Source organism: Triturus cristatus, chromosome 9, assembly GCF_964204655.1.
Source record: "Triturus cristatus chromosome 9, aTriCri1.1, whole genome shotgun sequence".
Taxonomy (NCBI): Eukaryota; Metazoa; Chordata; class Amphibia; order Caudata; family Salamandridae; genus Triturus; species Triturus cristatus.
The window spans coordinates 756,231,029-756,247,472 of NC_140592.1; the positions used below are offsets into that span (position 1 = coordinate 756,231,029).

Sequence of the window (16,444 nt, forward strand, 5' to 3'; positions counted from 1 at the left end):
CCGAGAAACTACAACGCAACACAAGATTCAAATAACACAAACAAAACCAAAAAAACATAGCCAATTGAGCCTACCCTCACGCTCTACTTAACCCGTTCGACGCGCATGACGGAACGGTTCCGTCATTTAACCAATGATTAAACCATTCAAAACAAAGCGCCACCCAATCATAAGCAAGTCGCGTCTGTTGCGGTCAACCAATCAAAAGAGGAAAACACAGTCGCATTCTTAACGTCTTGGAAGAGCGCGCGGAATAGAACAAATTGCGAGTTGGGGGTGGGGCAGGGACGCGCAGTATTTACAAAACCTGAGCTCCCTGGTAACCTGAAATCAAACGAGCTGACGTCAGTCACTCCCCGACGCATTTTCTTTAGAGTAACTGCGTTCGCCATTTTGTAAATTTCTGGACAAAACGGTACCTACAATTTACAAATTAGGAAAAGCTTTATTTACAAGAGTTAAATTTTAAACTGTTTGCGTTTTTCAACGTAATGTCATCAAATTACAATTTCGAATAACGTGTGAAAATATTGCAAGGTGTGCTCGTCTATTTCAAAACTGTACAACTATTATGCCCTACAAATATAAAAGATACTATGGCCGTAGTTAATTTGTAGAAATGCACTAAATGCCAATAGGCAATAACAGTGGTCAACCACCGCTCTCGTTCAAGATGGTCGCTAAGCTACCTCTTTTGGCGCCAAAACGGCTACTCCCTCTTCCATTTTGTTATTCAAAATTAGGAGACTGCGCGAGCGCCGTTCTCCTCAGTCACAGGCCCGGGTCGAGGCAGGCAACGGGAGGGCGGGCGCGCAGGGTTATCTGGGGCACCGGAAGCGGAAGCCAAGGTTTGGTCCTAATACAGCGGCGGCAGAAGGTGGTGGTGGGGGGGGGGATACCACACAACACCGAGGCCTCACCATGGACACTAAGAAGATGCGTGTAGCGGACCTGCGCACCGAACTGCAGCGGCGCGGACTTGATTCGCGCGGCCTCAAGGCTGAACTAGCCCAGCGACTGGACGAGGCGCTGGAGGCCGAAGGGGGACAATCGAAGAGTCTCCGACCACCGCGGGACGAAAAGAGTGAGGAGAGCCTTCAGGAAGAGGAAGAAGAGGAGGAATCGGAGGAGAAAAAAGAGGGAGAAAGCTTGCGGAGTCCTCGGTCCCGAGGGAAGAATAGATCCTTGGCCAAGGTCCAAAGTGAGGAAGGCAGTGAAGAGTTAGAAGGTGAAGAAGATACAGGGAGCAAGAGGACGAGGTCCCGAAGGGCCAAAGAGACAGCAAAAACAGCGACAAATGTGACCAAAACTGCGACACCGACCAAAGAAGCGACCAGAACAGGCAGTCCGTCCAAAGACGCAACCAAGGCAGCTACCCCTGTCCGTGGCAGAGATAGGGTGACCACCCCAGGACGTAGTAAAGGCGCTGACGGCAACGATGAAGAGGAGACAGTGGAAGAACAACCTGGGTCCAAGAGACGACGATTGCGTGGAAGGGAGAAGCCGGCCACCCCTGTGCACGGAAAAGCAGGCCCTGACAGTGAAGCGGAAGACAGCCCAGAGGACGAACCGGAGGCCAAGCGGCCCAGGCTACGGGGGAAAGAGAAAGCAGACATGCCGGTGCGTGGCCAGGGAGCACTCGGCAAGGGCGATGAGCCGGAGGGTTCGGAAGAAGAGGGGCCGGTAACCGGGTCCCGGGGATTGAGCAGAAAAGCGAAAGCAGGCTCTACAGCCCGTGGGAAAACTTCTCGAGGCAAGGAGGAGTTGGAGAGCTCAGATGAGGATGAAGATGTACCACGGCAAACTAGGGCATCCCGACTACGTGGGAAAGAAAAGATTGATGATGCAGATCATGGGAAGATTGAGCACGATAAGGGTGGCGAAGAAGAGATGGTAACGGAGGAAGAAGATGCGGAATCGAAGACCACTGGATCACGTGGTAAAACGAAGGGTCGGAAAGGCGCTGTTGAAGCACGAGGGACCATAGAAAGGCCCAAAGATAAAAATGAGAATTTTGATGAGGAGGATGAAGAGCAAGGAACAAGACGATCTAGTCTCCGTGGCAAGCCAGCCTCATCTCGTGGAAAGTCTGGAAAATCTGAGGACAATTTGAGTGAAGCAAGTGAGGAGCGGGAAATAAAGAGCCCACGGTTGAGGGGCAGAGTAGCTCGTGGCCGTAAGGAAGAGGTGGGTCCTACTGATGAAGTGTCCGGAGAAGTTAGAAGCCCAAGGTTGCGTGGGAAGGCTGGATTTCAACTCCATGAGAAGGAAGGTGGCGGAAGTACCAGTGAAGGGCTAGATGAAGATTTAAAGAGCCCAAGGGCACGAATGACAACTGGACGAGCAAAGGCTGCAGCTTTGATGTCTGAAAAGGACTCAGAAGAAATGGCGGAAGGCTCAGTGGAAGAATTGAAGAGCCCACGGCTTCGTGGAAAAAAAGTAAAGGATAAAGCTGATTTACTGGCTCGAGAGAAAGCAGAAGCACCCACACAGGAGGAAGTTAACACTGAAAAGGTAGAAACATTGGTAGATAAGAAGGCTGAAGCCTTAATCCAGAAAAATCTAGAAAAGGAGAATTCAGAAAAGGAAAGAGGAGAACCTCTGCTCCTTAAAAAGGGAGAAATTTTGACCCAGGAGCAGACGGAAAAGGCTGAGGCCCACGAACAGGCTGAGAAGGAAAAGGCTGAGGCCCTGGCCTGCGAGAAGGCGACGAAAGAAAAGGCAAAGACCTTGGCCCGTGAGAAGGCAGAGAGAGAAAAGGCTGAGGCGCTGGCCCGCAAAAAGGCCGAGAGGGAAAAGGCGGAGGCGCTGGCCCGTGAGAAGGCGGAGCGGGAAAAGGCTGAGGCGCTGGCCCGCGAGAAGGCAGAGAGGGAAAAGGCTGAGGCGCTGGCCCGGGAGAAGGCGGAGAGGGAAAAGGCTGAGGCACTGGCCCGGGAGAAGGCGGAGAGGGAAAAGGCTGAGGCGCTGGCCCGGGAGAAGGCGGAGAGGGAAAAGGCTGAGGCGCTGGCCCGGGAGAAGGCGGAGAGGGAAAAGGCTGAGGCGCTGGCCCGCGAGAAGGCGGAGAGGGAGAAGGCTGAGGCGCTGGCCCGCGAGAAGGCGGAGAGGGAAAAGGCTGAGGCGCTGGCCCGCGAGAAGGCGGAGAGGGAGAAGGCTGAGGCGCTGGCCCGCGAGAAGGCGGAGAGGGAGAAGGCTGAGGCGCTGGCCCGCGAGAAGGCGGAGAGGGAAAAGGCTGAGGCGCTGGCCCGCGAGAAGGCGGAGAGGGAAAAGGCTGAGGCGCTGGCCCGCGAGAAGGCGGAGAGGGAAAAGGCTGAGGCGCTGGCCCGCGAGAAGGCGGAGAGGGAAAAGGCTGAGGCGCTGGCCCGCGAGAAGGCGGAGAGGGAAAAGGCTGAGGCGCTGGCCCGCGAGAAGGCGGAGAGGGAAAAGGCTGAGGCGCTGGCCCGCGAGAAGGCGGAGAGGGAAAAGGCTGAGGCGCTGGCCCGCGAGAAGGCGGAGAGGGAAAAGGCTGAGGCGCTGGCCCGGGAGAAGGCGGCGAGGGAAAAGGCTGAGGCGCTGGCCCGGGAGAAGGCGGCGAGGGAAAAGGCTGAGGCGCTGGCCCACGAGAAGGCGGCGAGGGAAAAGGCTGAGGCGCTGGCCCGCGAGAAGGCGGCGAGGGAAAAGGCTGAGGCGCTGGCCCGCGAGAAGGCGGAGAGGGAAAAGGCTGAGGCGCTGGCCCGCGAGAAGGCGGAGAGGGAAAAGGCTGAGGCGCTGGCCCGCGAGAAGGCGGAGAGGGAAAAGGCTGAGGCGCTGGCCCGCGAGAAGGCGGAGAGGGAAAAGGCTGAGGCGCTGGCCCGCGAGAAGGCGGAGAGGGAAAAGGCTGAGGCGCTGGCCCGCGAGAAGGCGGAGAGGGAAAAGGCTGAGGCGCTGGCCCGCGAGAAGGCGGAGAGGGAAAAGGCTGAGGCGCTGGCCCGGGAGAAGGCGGAGAGGGAAAAGGCTGAGGCGCTGGCCCGGGAGAAGGCGGAGAGGGAAAAGGCTGAGGCGCTGGCCCGGGAGAAGGCGGCGAGGGAAAAGGCTGAGGCGCTGGCCCGGGAGAAGGCGGCGAGGGAAAAGGCTGAGGCGCTGGCCCGCGAGAAGGCGGAGAGGGAAAAGGCGGAGGCGCTGGCCCGCGAGAAGGCGGAGAGGGAAAAGGCGGAGGCGCTGGCCCGCGAGAAGGCGGAGAGGGAAAAGGCGGAGGCGCTGGCCCGCGAGAAGGCAGAGAGGGAAAAGGCGGAGGCGCTGGCCCGCGAGAAGGCAGAGAGGGAAAAGGCGGAGGCGCTGGCCCGCGAGAAGGCGGAGAGGGAAAAGGCGGAGGCGCTGGCCCGCGAGAAGGCGGAGAGGGAAAAGGCAGAGGCGCTGGCCCGGGAGAAGGCGGCGAGGGAAAAGGCTGAGGCGCTGGCCCGGGAGAAGGCGGAGAGAGAAAAGGCTGAGGCGCTGGCCCGCGAGAAGGCGGAGAGGGAAAAGGCGGAGGCGCTGGCCCGCGAGAAGGCGGAGAGGGAAAAGGCGGAGGCGCTGGCCCGCGAGAAGGCGGAGAGGGAAAAGGCGGAGAGGGAAAAGGCTGAGGCGCTGGCCCGCGAGAAGGCGGAGAGGGAAAAGGCTGAGGCGCTGGCCCGCGAGAAGGCGGAGAGGGAAAAGGCTGAGGCGCTGGCCCGCGAGAAGGCGGAGAGGGAAAAGGCTGAGGCGCTGGCCCGCGAGAAGGCGGAGAGGGAAAAGGCTGAGGCGCTGGCCCGCGAGAAGGCGGCGAGGGAAAAGGCTGAGGCGCTGGCCCGGGAGAAGGCGGAGAGGGAAAAGGCTGAGGCGCTGGCCCGGGAGAAGGCGGAGAGAGAAAAGGCTGAGGCGCTGGCCCGGGAGAAGGCGGCGAGGGAAAAGGCTGAGGCGCTGGCCCGGGAGAAGGCGGCGAGGGAAAAGGCTGAGGCGCTGGCCCGGGAGAAGGCGGAGAGGGAAAAGGCTGAGGCGCTGGCCCGGGAGAAGGCGGCGAGGGAAAAGGCTGAGGCGCTGGCCCGCGAGAAGGCGGAGAGAGAAAAGGCTGAGGCGCTGGCCCGCGAGAAGGCGGAGAGGGAAAAGGCTGAGGCGCTGGCCCGCGAGAAGGCGGAGAGGGAAAAGGCTGAGGCGCTGGCCCGCGAGAAGGCGGAGAGGGAAAAGGCTGAGGCGCTGGCCCGCGAGAAGGCGGAGAGGGAAAAGGCTGAGGCGCTGGCCCGCGAGAAGGCGGAGAGGGAAAAGGCTGAGGCGCTGGCCCGCGAGAAGGCGGAGAGGGAAAAGGCTGAGGCGCTGGCCCGCGAGAAGGCGGAGAGGGAAAAGGCTGAGGCGCTGGCCCGCGAGAAGGCGGAGAGGGAAAAGGCTGAGGCGCTGGCCCGCGAGAAGGCGGAGAGGGAAAAGGCTGAGGCGCTGGCCCGCGAGAAGGCGGAGAGGGAAAAGGCTGAGGCGCTGGCCCGCGAGAAGGCGGAGAGGGAAAAGGCTGAGGCGCTGGCCCGCGAGAAGGCGGAGAGGGAAAAGGCTGAGGCGCTGGCCCGCGAGAAGGCGGAGAGGGAAAAGGCTGAGGCGCTGGCCCGGGAGAAGGCGGCGAGGGAAAAGGCTGAGGCGCTGGCTCGGGAGAAGGCGGCGAGGGAAAAGGCTGAGGCGCTGGCCCGCGAGAAGGCGGAGAGGGAAAAGGCTGAGGCGCTGGCCCGCGAGAAGGCGGAGAGGGAAAAGGCTGAGGCGCTGGCCCGGGAGAAGGCGGCGAGGGAAAAGGCTGAGGCGTTGGCCCGCGAGAAGGCGGAGAGGGAAAAGGCTGAGGCGTTGGCCCGCGAGAAGGCGGAGAGGGAAAAGGCTGAGGCGCTGGCCCGGGAGAAGGCGGAGAGGGAAAAGGCTGAGGCGCTGGCCCGGGAGAAGGCGGCGAGGGAAAAGGCTGAGGCGCTGGCCCGGGAGAAGGCGGCGAGGGAAAAGGCTGAGGCGCTGGCCCGGGAGAAGGCGGCGAGGGAAAAGGCTGAGGCGCTGGCCCGCGAGAAGGCGGAGAGGGAAAAGGCTGAGGCGCTGGCCCGCGAGAAGGCGGAGAGGGAAAAGGCTGAGGCGCTGGCCCGCGAGAAGGCGGAGAGGGAAAAGGCTGAGGCGCTGGCCCGCGAGAAGGCGGAGAGGGAAAAGGCTGAGGCGCAGGCCCGCGAGAAGGCGGAGAGGGAAAAGGCTGAGGCGCTGGCCCGCGAGAAGGCGGAGAGGGAAAAGGCTGAGGCGCTGGCCCGCGAGAAGGCGGAGAGGGAAAAGGCGGAAGTGCTGGCCTGCGAGAAGGGGGAGAAGGAGGAAGCGCTGGCCCAAGAGAAGGCGGAGGCGCTGGCCTGCGAGAAGGCAGAGGCCGTGGCTTGTGAAAAAGAAAAACCTGGGCTTCCCCAAGCTACTCCCTTTGACAAGGAGAAGACTGAGGCTTTAGTGCCAGAGAAGACGACTGAGACCATGGCCTCAGAGGAAAAGAGGGCAGAAGCCTTGGTGCCAGAGAAGAAACCAAAGAGTTTTCTGGAAGAGGCTAGCGAAGCTATGCTGAAGGAGAAAGTTCGTACCAAGGACTGTGACCAGGTCAGAGAGAAGAGTATTGCTCCAGAAGAGCAGAGAGTACCAGAAGGTCCACTACCTATAGTCCGCCCAGAGAGTGCCCCGAATCCACAAACACCGCTGGTGTGCAGCCTAGGAATGGAAGAGAGAAAGCACGAGGGAATTGGACTGAAGGAGTCGGAGACTGGGCAAGATGGCGTGAATGGGAGACGGAAGCGAACTTGGGAAGAGATGGAGCCAGAGGCTGGACCCAGTGAGGATGGGCAGAGTGGCGATGAAGCACACAATGACGATAAGGAGGGCACAGAGGAAGAGTTGGGTATGTACTGTTTTCCATATAAACAGCCATTGCTTGTTAAGCTTACATTTTAACTAAGTCCACTAAATATTTCCTGTTAACACATCTGGAGCATCTCTAACATTTGCATCACAGACCTCAGACCAAGTGATTGATTGTTCAGGTCCTTGGAAAAACCATGACTCAATATGTACATCACAGTATGAAGGACTAATATAACAATATAACCAGAAATGGGTCTACTCCCACACATAAACTTGCAACCTTTTGCACCAAAGCCTCTTTCTAAAATACATGAATTGGTTGTGTTTCACTATGCTGCCTGTTGGCCCCATTCCACTGTCAACCCCAATGGATTTGCATAAATTTACAATCCCTCCAACCTATATTTCTGAACACATTCTGCTGTCCATTAACCTCGGTCTGATTTCTGTTATCACATCAATCATTTTTCTGCAAGTTAAGAATGATAGGAGCAGAGAAGTGTGTGTAATCATTCACTTGCATGTTCTGTTTTGACTATGGAGTTGCTGCACCCACCTAATATGTGCATTATTGTGACCAGGAAGGGGTGGTGTTTACTTTGTATCAAAGAAAGTAGTGGATTGACTTTCAAGGATCATTTAAAGTGAGATGGCCACTATGTTGATGATTTGTATTACAGGCACAGATGATGATCCCAGGAGTGAGCGCTCTGACGCTGCTAGCTCTGACGACCAGCGACGTGGGGTGAAGAGGTCCCGTGAAGACCACGGTCGCACTTATCACGAGTACAAAGAGGAGGCATACTACAGCCGGTAAGGGTATTCTCTATTTAAATCTCACACTACGGAATTACTATTCTTTTCTTTTGCCCTCTACATTTGCCTTTAGTTCTAGTTTTGGTTCCCACACTCTTTGGTATTTTTCTTTTTTTACTCCAAGCCACCGTCCGTGGGCCCTACTTAACACACTTTTCCCAGCTCCTCTCCTGTTAAACTCCTCACCCTCTCAGCAAGCCAGTAGGTAATAAAGTGGCGTACTTGCATCTTTTGATGTAACAGTTCTTTTGTGAAGGCGCATTGTAGGATGTAAAATGGCAGTTGGTGCACTAAACAAGCATTAATTACCAATAACTTAATGCTGTGGGTGTTTCAGTAAATATTTAGGCGTGTGTGAGATCTTCCACTGGTGGGTGGTAATTCCCAATAACTTAATGCTGTGGGTGTTTCAGGCGGTAAATATTTAGGCGTGTGTGAGATCTTCACTGGAGGTTGGTGAGCAGGAATGATGGGGTGAACAGGGACTTTAGTAGGTGGTGGGGCCATGTTTATTGGCTTCATAAAACCTATGATGGTGAAGTGTTTCAGATGGGTTGCAGAGATTTTTTCACCAATCTTTTCTTTTTAGTTTTTTCCGGTATGATGTTAAGACTTACAGTTTGTGTGAATGTTGACCGAAGAATAACAATTATCGAAGAACGGGGTGTTAATCATTTGAGTTTTTATGTGTACTGAGGCTCCTACAATGGTGGGATTTTTAGTATGCTACATGGCTGTATAATTGCATTTTCTTGAACTTGGAAATCGAACAAGCTATTAGTTAGCTGTGTTTTCTCTCCATGTAGATCAAGATCCCCAGTGCCAGAGGAAGAAGAGGAAGCTCCTGTGGATGAGACTCTTGTGTGCCTTGACACATGTATGTGTTACGACTGCTTCACATTTCTGTGGATTCTTTCCCTGGTTTCTAGTAGCATTACAGAGGCATATCCGTTTCTATGAATGTCTACAATTTACACAAAATGGTTTGATCTTGGTTCTCTTTCTGCTTATATGAAGTGATTCTCTTGAAAATTCTAACAGTATGCACACAGGTGTTTGCCTGATCAGACTAGTTTCAAAGTTACTGGAAAATTGCTTTCTTTGTCTACACAGTTTACTGATACCACAGCTCTTTCTTTACCAGCAAATCTGAATAACGGGGCCATCAAAAACCTTTGTAATATTGTGAGGTCTTAATGGAACTGGATATGAGAGTTGTCCTAAGTTCTTTTGTGTTTTGGGTGAAGTTTTTTCCCAAGATACATTAAATATAATTGCCTTCTTCCAGACACCAGTGATCTTCACTTTAAAGTACACAAAGACCGATATGGAGGCCAGCCTCTCTTTTCGGACCGTTTCCCTGCACTCTGGTGTGGTGCCAGATGTACCTTTGGTGTGTCCAAGGGTCGAGTCTGCTTTGAGGCAAAGGTAAACATTTTTTATTATTTTATGGTAGCTATTTGGAATGAGGAGGTAGTGCACTGTCTTTTCAAACACTTACTCTCTCTGTTCTATAACTTTTTAAATTATTGGAGCACAGATCTCTGCTACACTGAGTTTTGAACATAGTATTCTGACATATGCTTTGGCTCTAATATTTGAGGCTGTAAAGCCCAAAACCTTTGTCTTCCAGTTGTGATACACACATATGCCTGCACCCTTTCTTGATTCTAATTTGGTGCTGACTTATATTATTTTGAGCAAATTGGGTGACTAAATGAACAGGAAGGTCTTTAGTAATGTTGAGGTATTGGTCTGTTTAAAAAAAAAAAAAACCAGTCCAACCTAGATGAACTTGCCATTCAGTTTCTATTTTCTGATCTCGGAGCAATGTTTTTACTCGATATGCTTTTCCTTTGGTACTACAGTGCCGTCATAACTAAAAAAAAATCTCTTGTGGTATACAGAGGACCAGTGAAAGTTGCGTGTGAACAGCAGTGAGGGTTTGACTTGCAAATGTTGGCAGAATATTCGACCTTGCTGATTCTGTTTTTATCTTTTGCAGGTCGTGCAAAATCTCCCTCTTCAGGAAAACTGCAGTGAGGTGCCTCTGCTCCGTGTGGGCTGGTCTGTTGATCGTTCGTCTTCACAACTGGGTAAATACTCCTATCTTTTCTCTTTGGGTGGCAGATTTTGAGTGGAGCCCATGTTAATTACGTCCCACTGTCTTACAGGGGAAGATGCCTTCTCATATGGCTTTGATGGAAGAGGTCTGAAGGTTACTGAAGGGGAATTTGAGGCATACGGGCAATCGTTTGGTGAGAATGATGTCATCGGCTGCTTTGCTGTAAGTAGGGTTACTCAGAGCTCTGACCTGGCTAAAGAAGTTGGAGGGATAAAAGTGAGTGCCAATCTGGAAGGTGTGAGGGCGGAAAGGGCACCAAGTGTAGATTTGCAGATGGTGATCCGTTGAGCTGTATCATGGTAAACATTGTGGGAAATTAGGCGAGCTGGGTCTAAGTAAAATGAAAATGGGTTCTACAGGACTCTAAATGAGTGGTGGGTCTTCATGACAAAAAGAACTCTGGCCCAGAAAATGAACTGGAAAAGTAGCCTCAGTGATTCCCCCAGCTGACATTTTTACCTCAGTTTGCAGTAGATTTATTGTCAGTGTTTGGTGGTTATTCTGGATTTTATCATTGCTAAAGTTGGTGTCACATGCTTTTTTGACACATCTTCCTCTTGTGACTTCTGCGGACAACCACTGAATCAGTACTGGAAGACAGGGACCCCGTCTAAACAACTTCTACTTTTTGAACATAAAAAAACAAGACTCAAAAATACAGGAACAAGTACATCTCAAACAAAATATGTATTTTATCTAATTGGCAAACTAAACAGTCATGTACTCCCTAAGTAGGCATTGCGGACGCCCAGGGGTCCGTGGACCACAGGTTAAGAACTAGTGCTTCATGTGAACAGTTCCAGCAGCCTATTTATTTTGGGTGCTATCTCTGTGTAGCCAGGATCTTCCTAACTGTTCCTGTTGAGCTCCCTGTGGCTAAGACATTACATTCCCAACATGTATACGTTGCAAAATGATTTGAGTCAAGTTTTCTGTTGTAGTTATGTTGATATTGTGTGATTGACTGCATTTGCTGCAGTTTGTCCCTTTCTGTACTAGATTCAGACCCAGAGGCTGTTGTCTGCACTGTCATGTTTTAGGTCTCACCTAGGCAGCGCGCATGCGTTACTCTAGGAGGGCCTTTAGCCATCGGTCTTCACTTTTCAAGCACTGCACTCGTGCTTGTGACGGCATCCACCTTGCCGGAGCGAGCTGCGGCGTGCCACAAGCACGAGTGCAGTGCTTGAAAAGTGAAGTCTGCTCTCAAGCGCGGATGTGCGCCCCACTTGCCTCCTGGTCCCCCTCCCCCTCTCACAACCTCTTCCTAAATCACTCCCTCCTCCTGACACCCGACTTATTTCTCAGTTTCCCCAACCATGCACCCCTCCGCTTTTGCACTTTACTTAACGGAGAAACCTTTGTGGTTAAATCAGTAAACAAGAGTAAGGTTGTAAATTAACCTCCAATGTGTTTTTCTTTTAACCCCACTGTAGCTCTTGTTCTGTTCAATGGCGTACTTTTATTTTAGTGGGGTTCTAACGTACTTTACCTCAATTCTCATACAAAGGCACAATTAACTCCCAACTTTAGTCACCCTCCCTGCATTCCACCAGCCTCACATCCTCACTGTGTGCAGCCTCTCCGCCCCTTTGCCCTCACATCTCCCACTCCTCCGTCACTCACCCTCTGCCTCTCCCCACCAGCTGTCTCACCCCACCCTGTCATACCTCCCAGCCCCGCATCGCCCCCTCTCACCCTCAGTCTTATCCCTCACCTGTCACGTGCCTGCACGCTTTCACCCACCACTCCCCTCATAGTGTTGCTTCCTTCCCATCGTATCTCACCCCTGCATCACCTCGCCCCCTGCCTCACCCTACCCTAATTTCACCACCCTCGCACTCTGCATCATTCCTGCCCATCCTATCTCCCCCTTTCTTAATCCCTCCCTGTCTCACCCCACCCTCACACCCAGAATCACCCCCGCAGACTTCCAGCGCCTGACCCCATTCATGCTGAAAGCTGGCAGTGTTTGCTGCATCTCGTGATTAATCCCTTTGAGCCCTCGTCCTGCCTGTCGGTGCTGCTGGGAGCCATGCCTGCCCTCCTTCCGGAGCGTATTCCTCACTCTGCCTTAAACATCTGCCCCAGTACTCTGCACCACTGCCCTTGCACCTACCCACGGGGGGGGCAGGGCACCCCAACGCCAAAGGAGTCCGCTTTTGAGACCTTATAAGTATTTCGTTATGCAGCACAATATCCTTGGTGCACCAACATTAACTGTTGCATAGTTAAACACTTATAAGGTCCCAAAGGCGAGACCAATTGGCTATGCCAATGCTTGTTTATTGTTATCCTGTGTATTTTCCTAATCCATAAGGGAATCTAGCCTCAACAGGTATGCTTGGAGTTCTGTTTCTGGTTAGTAAGAGGTGGGAGAATGGCTGACTTGTCCTGTCGTCCGCATTTACTCTTCTCTCACTCCTTGCAGGACTTCAAGAATGAAGTGGTGGAACTCTCCTTCTCTAGAAACGGATGTCCCTTGGGCATTGCTTTCCAAGTCAGCCAGTCGACTTTAGGAGATCGGCCACTATTTCCACACGTACTTTGCAAAAACTGCATTGTGGAGTTAAATTTTGGCCAGAAGGAGAAGTCCTATTTTGCAACTACAGAAGGCTTTGCCTTCCTCCACAATGTCACACTGGAGGATCGCGTGCGCACTCCTATGCCTCCGAAAACTGTGGAGGAATGTGAGGTAATGGCGCTCATCGAGTAGAAGTTTGAAGTCTCTATCTTGGTTCGAAAGCTTCAGCTTTGTTAGAGAAAGTTGCCTGACGTGGGAGATGCGAGTCTGCTGTCTGAGCAGTATCTTCAGTAAAGCAAATGAAGTTAACTTTCAAGCAAGCGCCTGGGAATTTTTTAAAACAACTATTGTATAGAACATTGCTGATGTCCACTGAATTGTTACAGATTGAGTCTTTATATATCTGAAAATAACAAAGGTGTAATATAAATGGGTTTTTGTTCTCATGTAGAGAATCTTAACCGATCCTACTAGGTGAACTCTCTCATTAAACAAGTGACTGTTTAAATGAGCACTTTTATACATATGTTTAACGTTATGGTTGTGTTAAATGTGTAATAGAATTAACATAAAATGAATACAAATTTAATTGAAATGACTTTTAAAGTAACGTGATTCTGTTTTAAAACTTTAATAATTAGATTAATTTTTAGACTGAAAACGTGCTTAAATATTTGCGTTTGGACTAGAAGTACCTACCAACTTACCTGTGAAGTAAAGGCACCCACGATGTAACTTACCTTGATGCAATGGTAATCCTGATGCACTTACAGCAATGTAGTAATTCCAGATGTAAAAGCATGCAAAGCAGCAACTGATTTTCGGGTGAGAAGTTTAATTTGTTTGCGTAGTAGCTATTTGGAACATAGTTGTGGCCCAGCAAGTGTATCCTGGTGGAGTTACTCCTGTCCAGTTTCCTAGTGGATATGAGTGGATGGGTGAAAGTGAGTTTATTTTCTTATGGGTGCATTGTAATTTATTACATAGCTTACTGTGTAGTTGCTGGCTTCGCCAATGCAAACTTCAAGCAGGTGTCTAGTATGATGTACTCTATTGTGGAAATCAAAAAAAGTCCTCAAGAATAAGTGTATGGATTTGGAGGATGGGGTTGGGTGAAGTGGTGAGACTCCTTAGACCCATGGGATGCATCCGTAGAATTCCTTTCTCAAAGGTATGTATTCTTCTCTCCTTACAGGTGCTATTAATGGTCGGCCTCCCAGGTGCTGGAAAGAGCCATTGGGTTCAGAAGCACACCCTTGAGAATCCAGAGAAGCGTTATAATGTCCTGGGTGCAGACGGGCTCTTGAAGCAGATGAGGGTAAGTACAAATCCTTGCTTTGCAAGTCCTGTCATCTTTGCTTATTGGAGCTAACTGTCGAGCTTAAATGCCAGATTCAGTTGATTTGCATGTAATCTTTGCTCTTGCTTAGATTTGTGGTCAGGATCTATGTGAACACCAGTCTCGTGGGGGGATCTGTTCTGAGCTGCACTACATATTGGGTTTGTCAGTCAGCTTTATGGCACTATGCCTTGTCCTGCCATTGCACATACCATGATTAGTCTTACTGTGATACCGAAGAAATGTATTTGCTTACCTGTATTGCAGGGAGGGCAGACGTAGCTCTTAGCTGTAGCAGGAATTGAAAGCACTATACCTAGGGCACCCCAGATCTATTCACTTCAGGGATGATCCTCTGAATGCTGTGAGCTCCCTACTATCCTTATCCTCATGTTACTTATCATGCAATCAGCGGTGTTGCCCATCTTTTCCCTTTTCTACTAGATGCAGGGACCTGAAGTCAGAGAAATTGATTCTCAGCGTCTGGATACATTAATCAAACAAGCCACCCAGTGCCTGATTCGGCTTGTCCCTGTGGCTTCCAAAAGGAAAAGGAACTTCATCCTGGATCAGGTATGCGTCATTTTAGCCAATTATGGTGCTCAAGGTTGAATTCTGACTTTTTCTCTTAAGTCTTTGAACGTGTAGTCCGTAGTTTGTCTCATGGCTTAAATGTTTTTAAAAGCTTTTCTGCAGAAGTTACAGCAGCCTTGGACCTGAAAGTCAGATGTGTATTAAAGTGAGCCTGGATTCCCCTGCTGTGTGAAGGTGTAGGTCTGATTGCAAAGAGACTTCCAACTATATGGCTAGTACAGATACTTAACATTAGATGATGTTGAGGCACTTGCTGTCAATGTGTCTTGTATGTATTCCTTTGTCTTTAAATTTAACTATTTAGTTGCTGTCCAAGTGTGCCGGTCAATGGCATGTGTGGCTTTAGATATACATGCTCTGCATTCTCTTGCCATCTAGTGTTGGGTTCGAAGTTGTGCAGCTTGTTTTTCTCCGAAGAAGTCTTTTGAGTGACGAGATAGAGGGACTCCTCTCGGTAATGCTGCACATGGGCACCAACCCATTTTGACATTTTCTCACCGCCGTCTGGTTTGGTCGTTTGTTCCTCTCCATGTTCAACTCGTTCGGTACTTAACTCTTTTTCAAAAAAGAGGTCCAAACACTTCTCAAAGGGGCTATAGAACCAGTTCCCCTTCATCTAAAAGGCCCTGTACTTTCTCATACCAAAGGAGGATGGGTCGCTCAAACCAATACTAGATCTCTGACCTCTCGTCTACTACGTTCTATCAGGACACTTTCACATGGTCACAGTATAAAGTCATTCCACTTCTACAGATGGGTAACTTTAGACTTGAAGGACGCTTACTTCCATATACCCACTGTGAGAAAGTGCAATCTTTCTTGCATGGTATGCCCCCACTTTTTGCTGAATTGCTGAACACCCCTAAATCTAGTATTTAGTGGCACCCTGAACCTTCCTTCCCCAGATTCCAAAATCCGAAGAAGAGCTAGAAGAAAGAAGACCTGCCCTGCAGCTGCTAAGAAGAGGAAGACACAAACTGCTTTGGCCCCAGCCCTACCGGCCTGTCGAACCTTGAACCTGCTCCTGCTCCAACCCGGCATCTCTTGTGGCCAGCAACCTCACAAACCCCGGAGGACCTGGCTACCTTTTGACTCTAAGCCCCTGGAACTCCCATGAGTAGAGGCTCTACTCAAAATCTACTTCTAATCCCTGGCAGCAGCCCGGAACCGCGAACCCAGCGCACACTGCACCAGCCAAGCCTGGCCTGTGCCGGAGTGAACAAAGACCACGAGGACGACCCCACGGCGACTGTGACCCCGAGTCCGGCACCCTAGGACCTTCCTCGACACTCCTGAAGAAGCCTGCAGCCTCAGAACAAGGTGCTTCCCCCAACCACGATCAACAGAGGGTAAGATTTCCCGACACCAAAAGGCACCCCGGTGCCCCGCGGCCCTCTGTGCCCAATCCCGGGGTACCTACCTATCCTCCCAACTACCCAACTTACCTCTCGAAGTGGTGTTGGCACCTGAAGAATCCTCGTCCCCGAGCTTGCAGTCTTTTTCTAAACCGGAGATTTCCCATTGAAATCAATTGAGCGCCCGAAGGCTCAAAAGCACCCTGCACCCAGCCGCCCGAGTGGCCCTGGCAGTGCAACCTCTACACCTATCTACTTCCCCACTTGCCCTGAGCAAGTGACCAGGAGCCCAGCTCCCACAGCCGCGTGGCCTGCTAGTCAGCAGCCACCAACCAAGGCCCCCCTACCTCTCATAGGATAACATTGGGCCTAACTCTCTCTGCACCCGGTCGCCCTTGTGCCGCTGGGGGTGAACTAACTGTACCTACCTGACCCTGGGGGACCCCTGAGTCTATGCCCAGAACCTTAACTCTGCCAGTTGAGTACTTACCTTTAAACCGGTAACTCAATTTTCTCCATAGGGTAACATTGACTGGCTTTTTCTGAAATTTCTTCTAAGTGTGGACTTTTCAAATCTTAAAATATTCTCCAAACATCAGCCGAGTAACGAAAATACTCACCTGCTCTTAGGTGAGCTCCCAGTGCTGGATCTTTGTGCCCAGCACTGACTCTGAAAAAAACTTACAACTGTACTTACCAGTAACCCAATTTTCTTCCATAGGAAATCATTGACTGTTTTTCTGTGAAATTTCTTTTAAGTGTCAATTTCTGTAATCTTTAAATATTCTTTAAAAATCGTATAATATCTGAAAACGTAATTACTTACCTGTTTTGGATAAAGGTCCCAGTACCGAGTCTAGGCACCCAGTACTGAATTACAAAAG

At 51.3% G+C, this 16,444-nt stretch overlaps 1 protein-coding gene across 3 annotated transcripts in view; it reads left to right on the forward strand.

Moving 5' to 3' along the window:
* Positions 1 to 754: 754 nt before the first annotated feature.
* HNRNPUL2 (heterogeneous nuclear ribonucleoprotein U like 2) overlaps positions 755 to 16,444 on the forward strand; it is a 49,484-nt gene continuing 33,794 nt past the window's right edge. For 2 of the 3 annotated variants that reach the window (XM_085626068.1, XM_085626069.1), the window contains exons 1-9: positions 756 to 6,847; positions 7,491 to 7,623; positions 8,433 to 8,503; positions 8,915 to 9,054; positions 9,632 to 9,722; positions 9,801 to 9,913; positions 12,180 to 12,443; positions 13,468 to 13,590; positions 14,056 to 14,184. In XM_085626068.1, coding sequence (XP_085482194.1) covers positions 922 to 6,847; positions 7,491 to 7,623; positions 8,433 to 8,503; positions 8,915 to 9,054; positions 9,632 to 9,722; positions 9,801 to 9,913; positions 12,180 to 12,443; positions 13,468 to 13,590; positions 14,056 to 14,184 — 6,990 coding nt within the window. In that variant the 5' untranslated portion in view covers positions 756 to 921. Of the gene's footprint in view, positions 6,848 to 7,490; positions 7,624 to 8,432; positions 8,504 to 8,914; positions 9,055 to 9,631; positions 9,723 to 9,800; positions 9,914 to 12,179; positions 12,444 to 13,467; positions 13,591 to 14,055; positions 14,185 to 16,444 lie in introns of all 3 variants that reach the window. The other variant, XM_085626070.1, reaches the window with a different exon arrangement.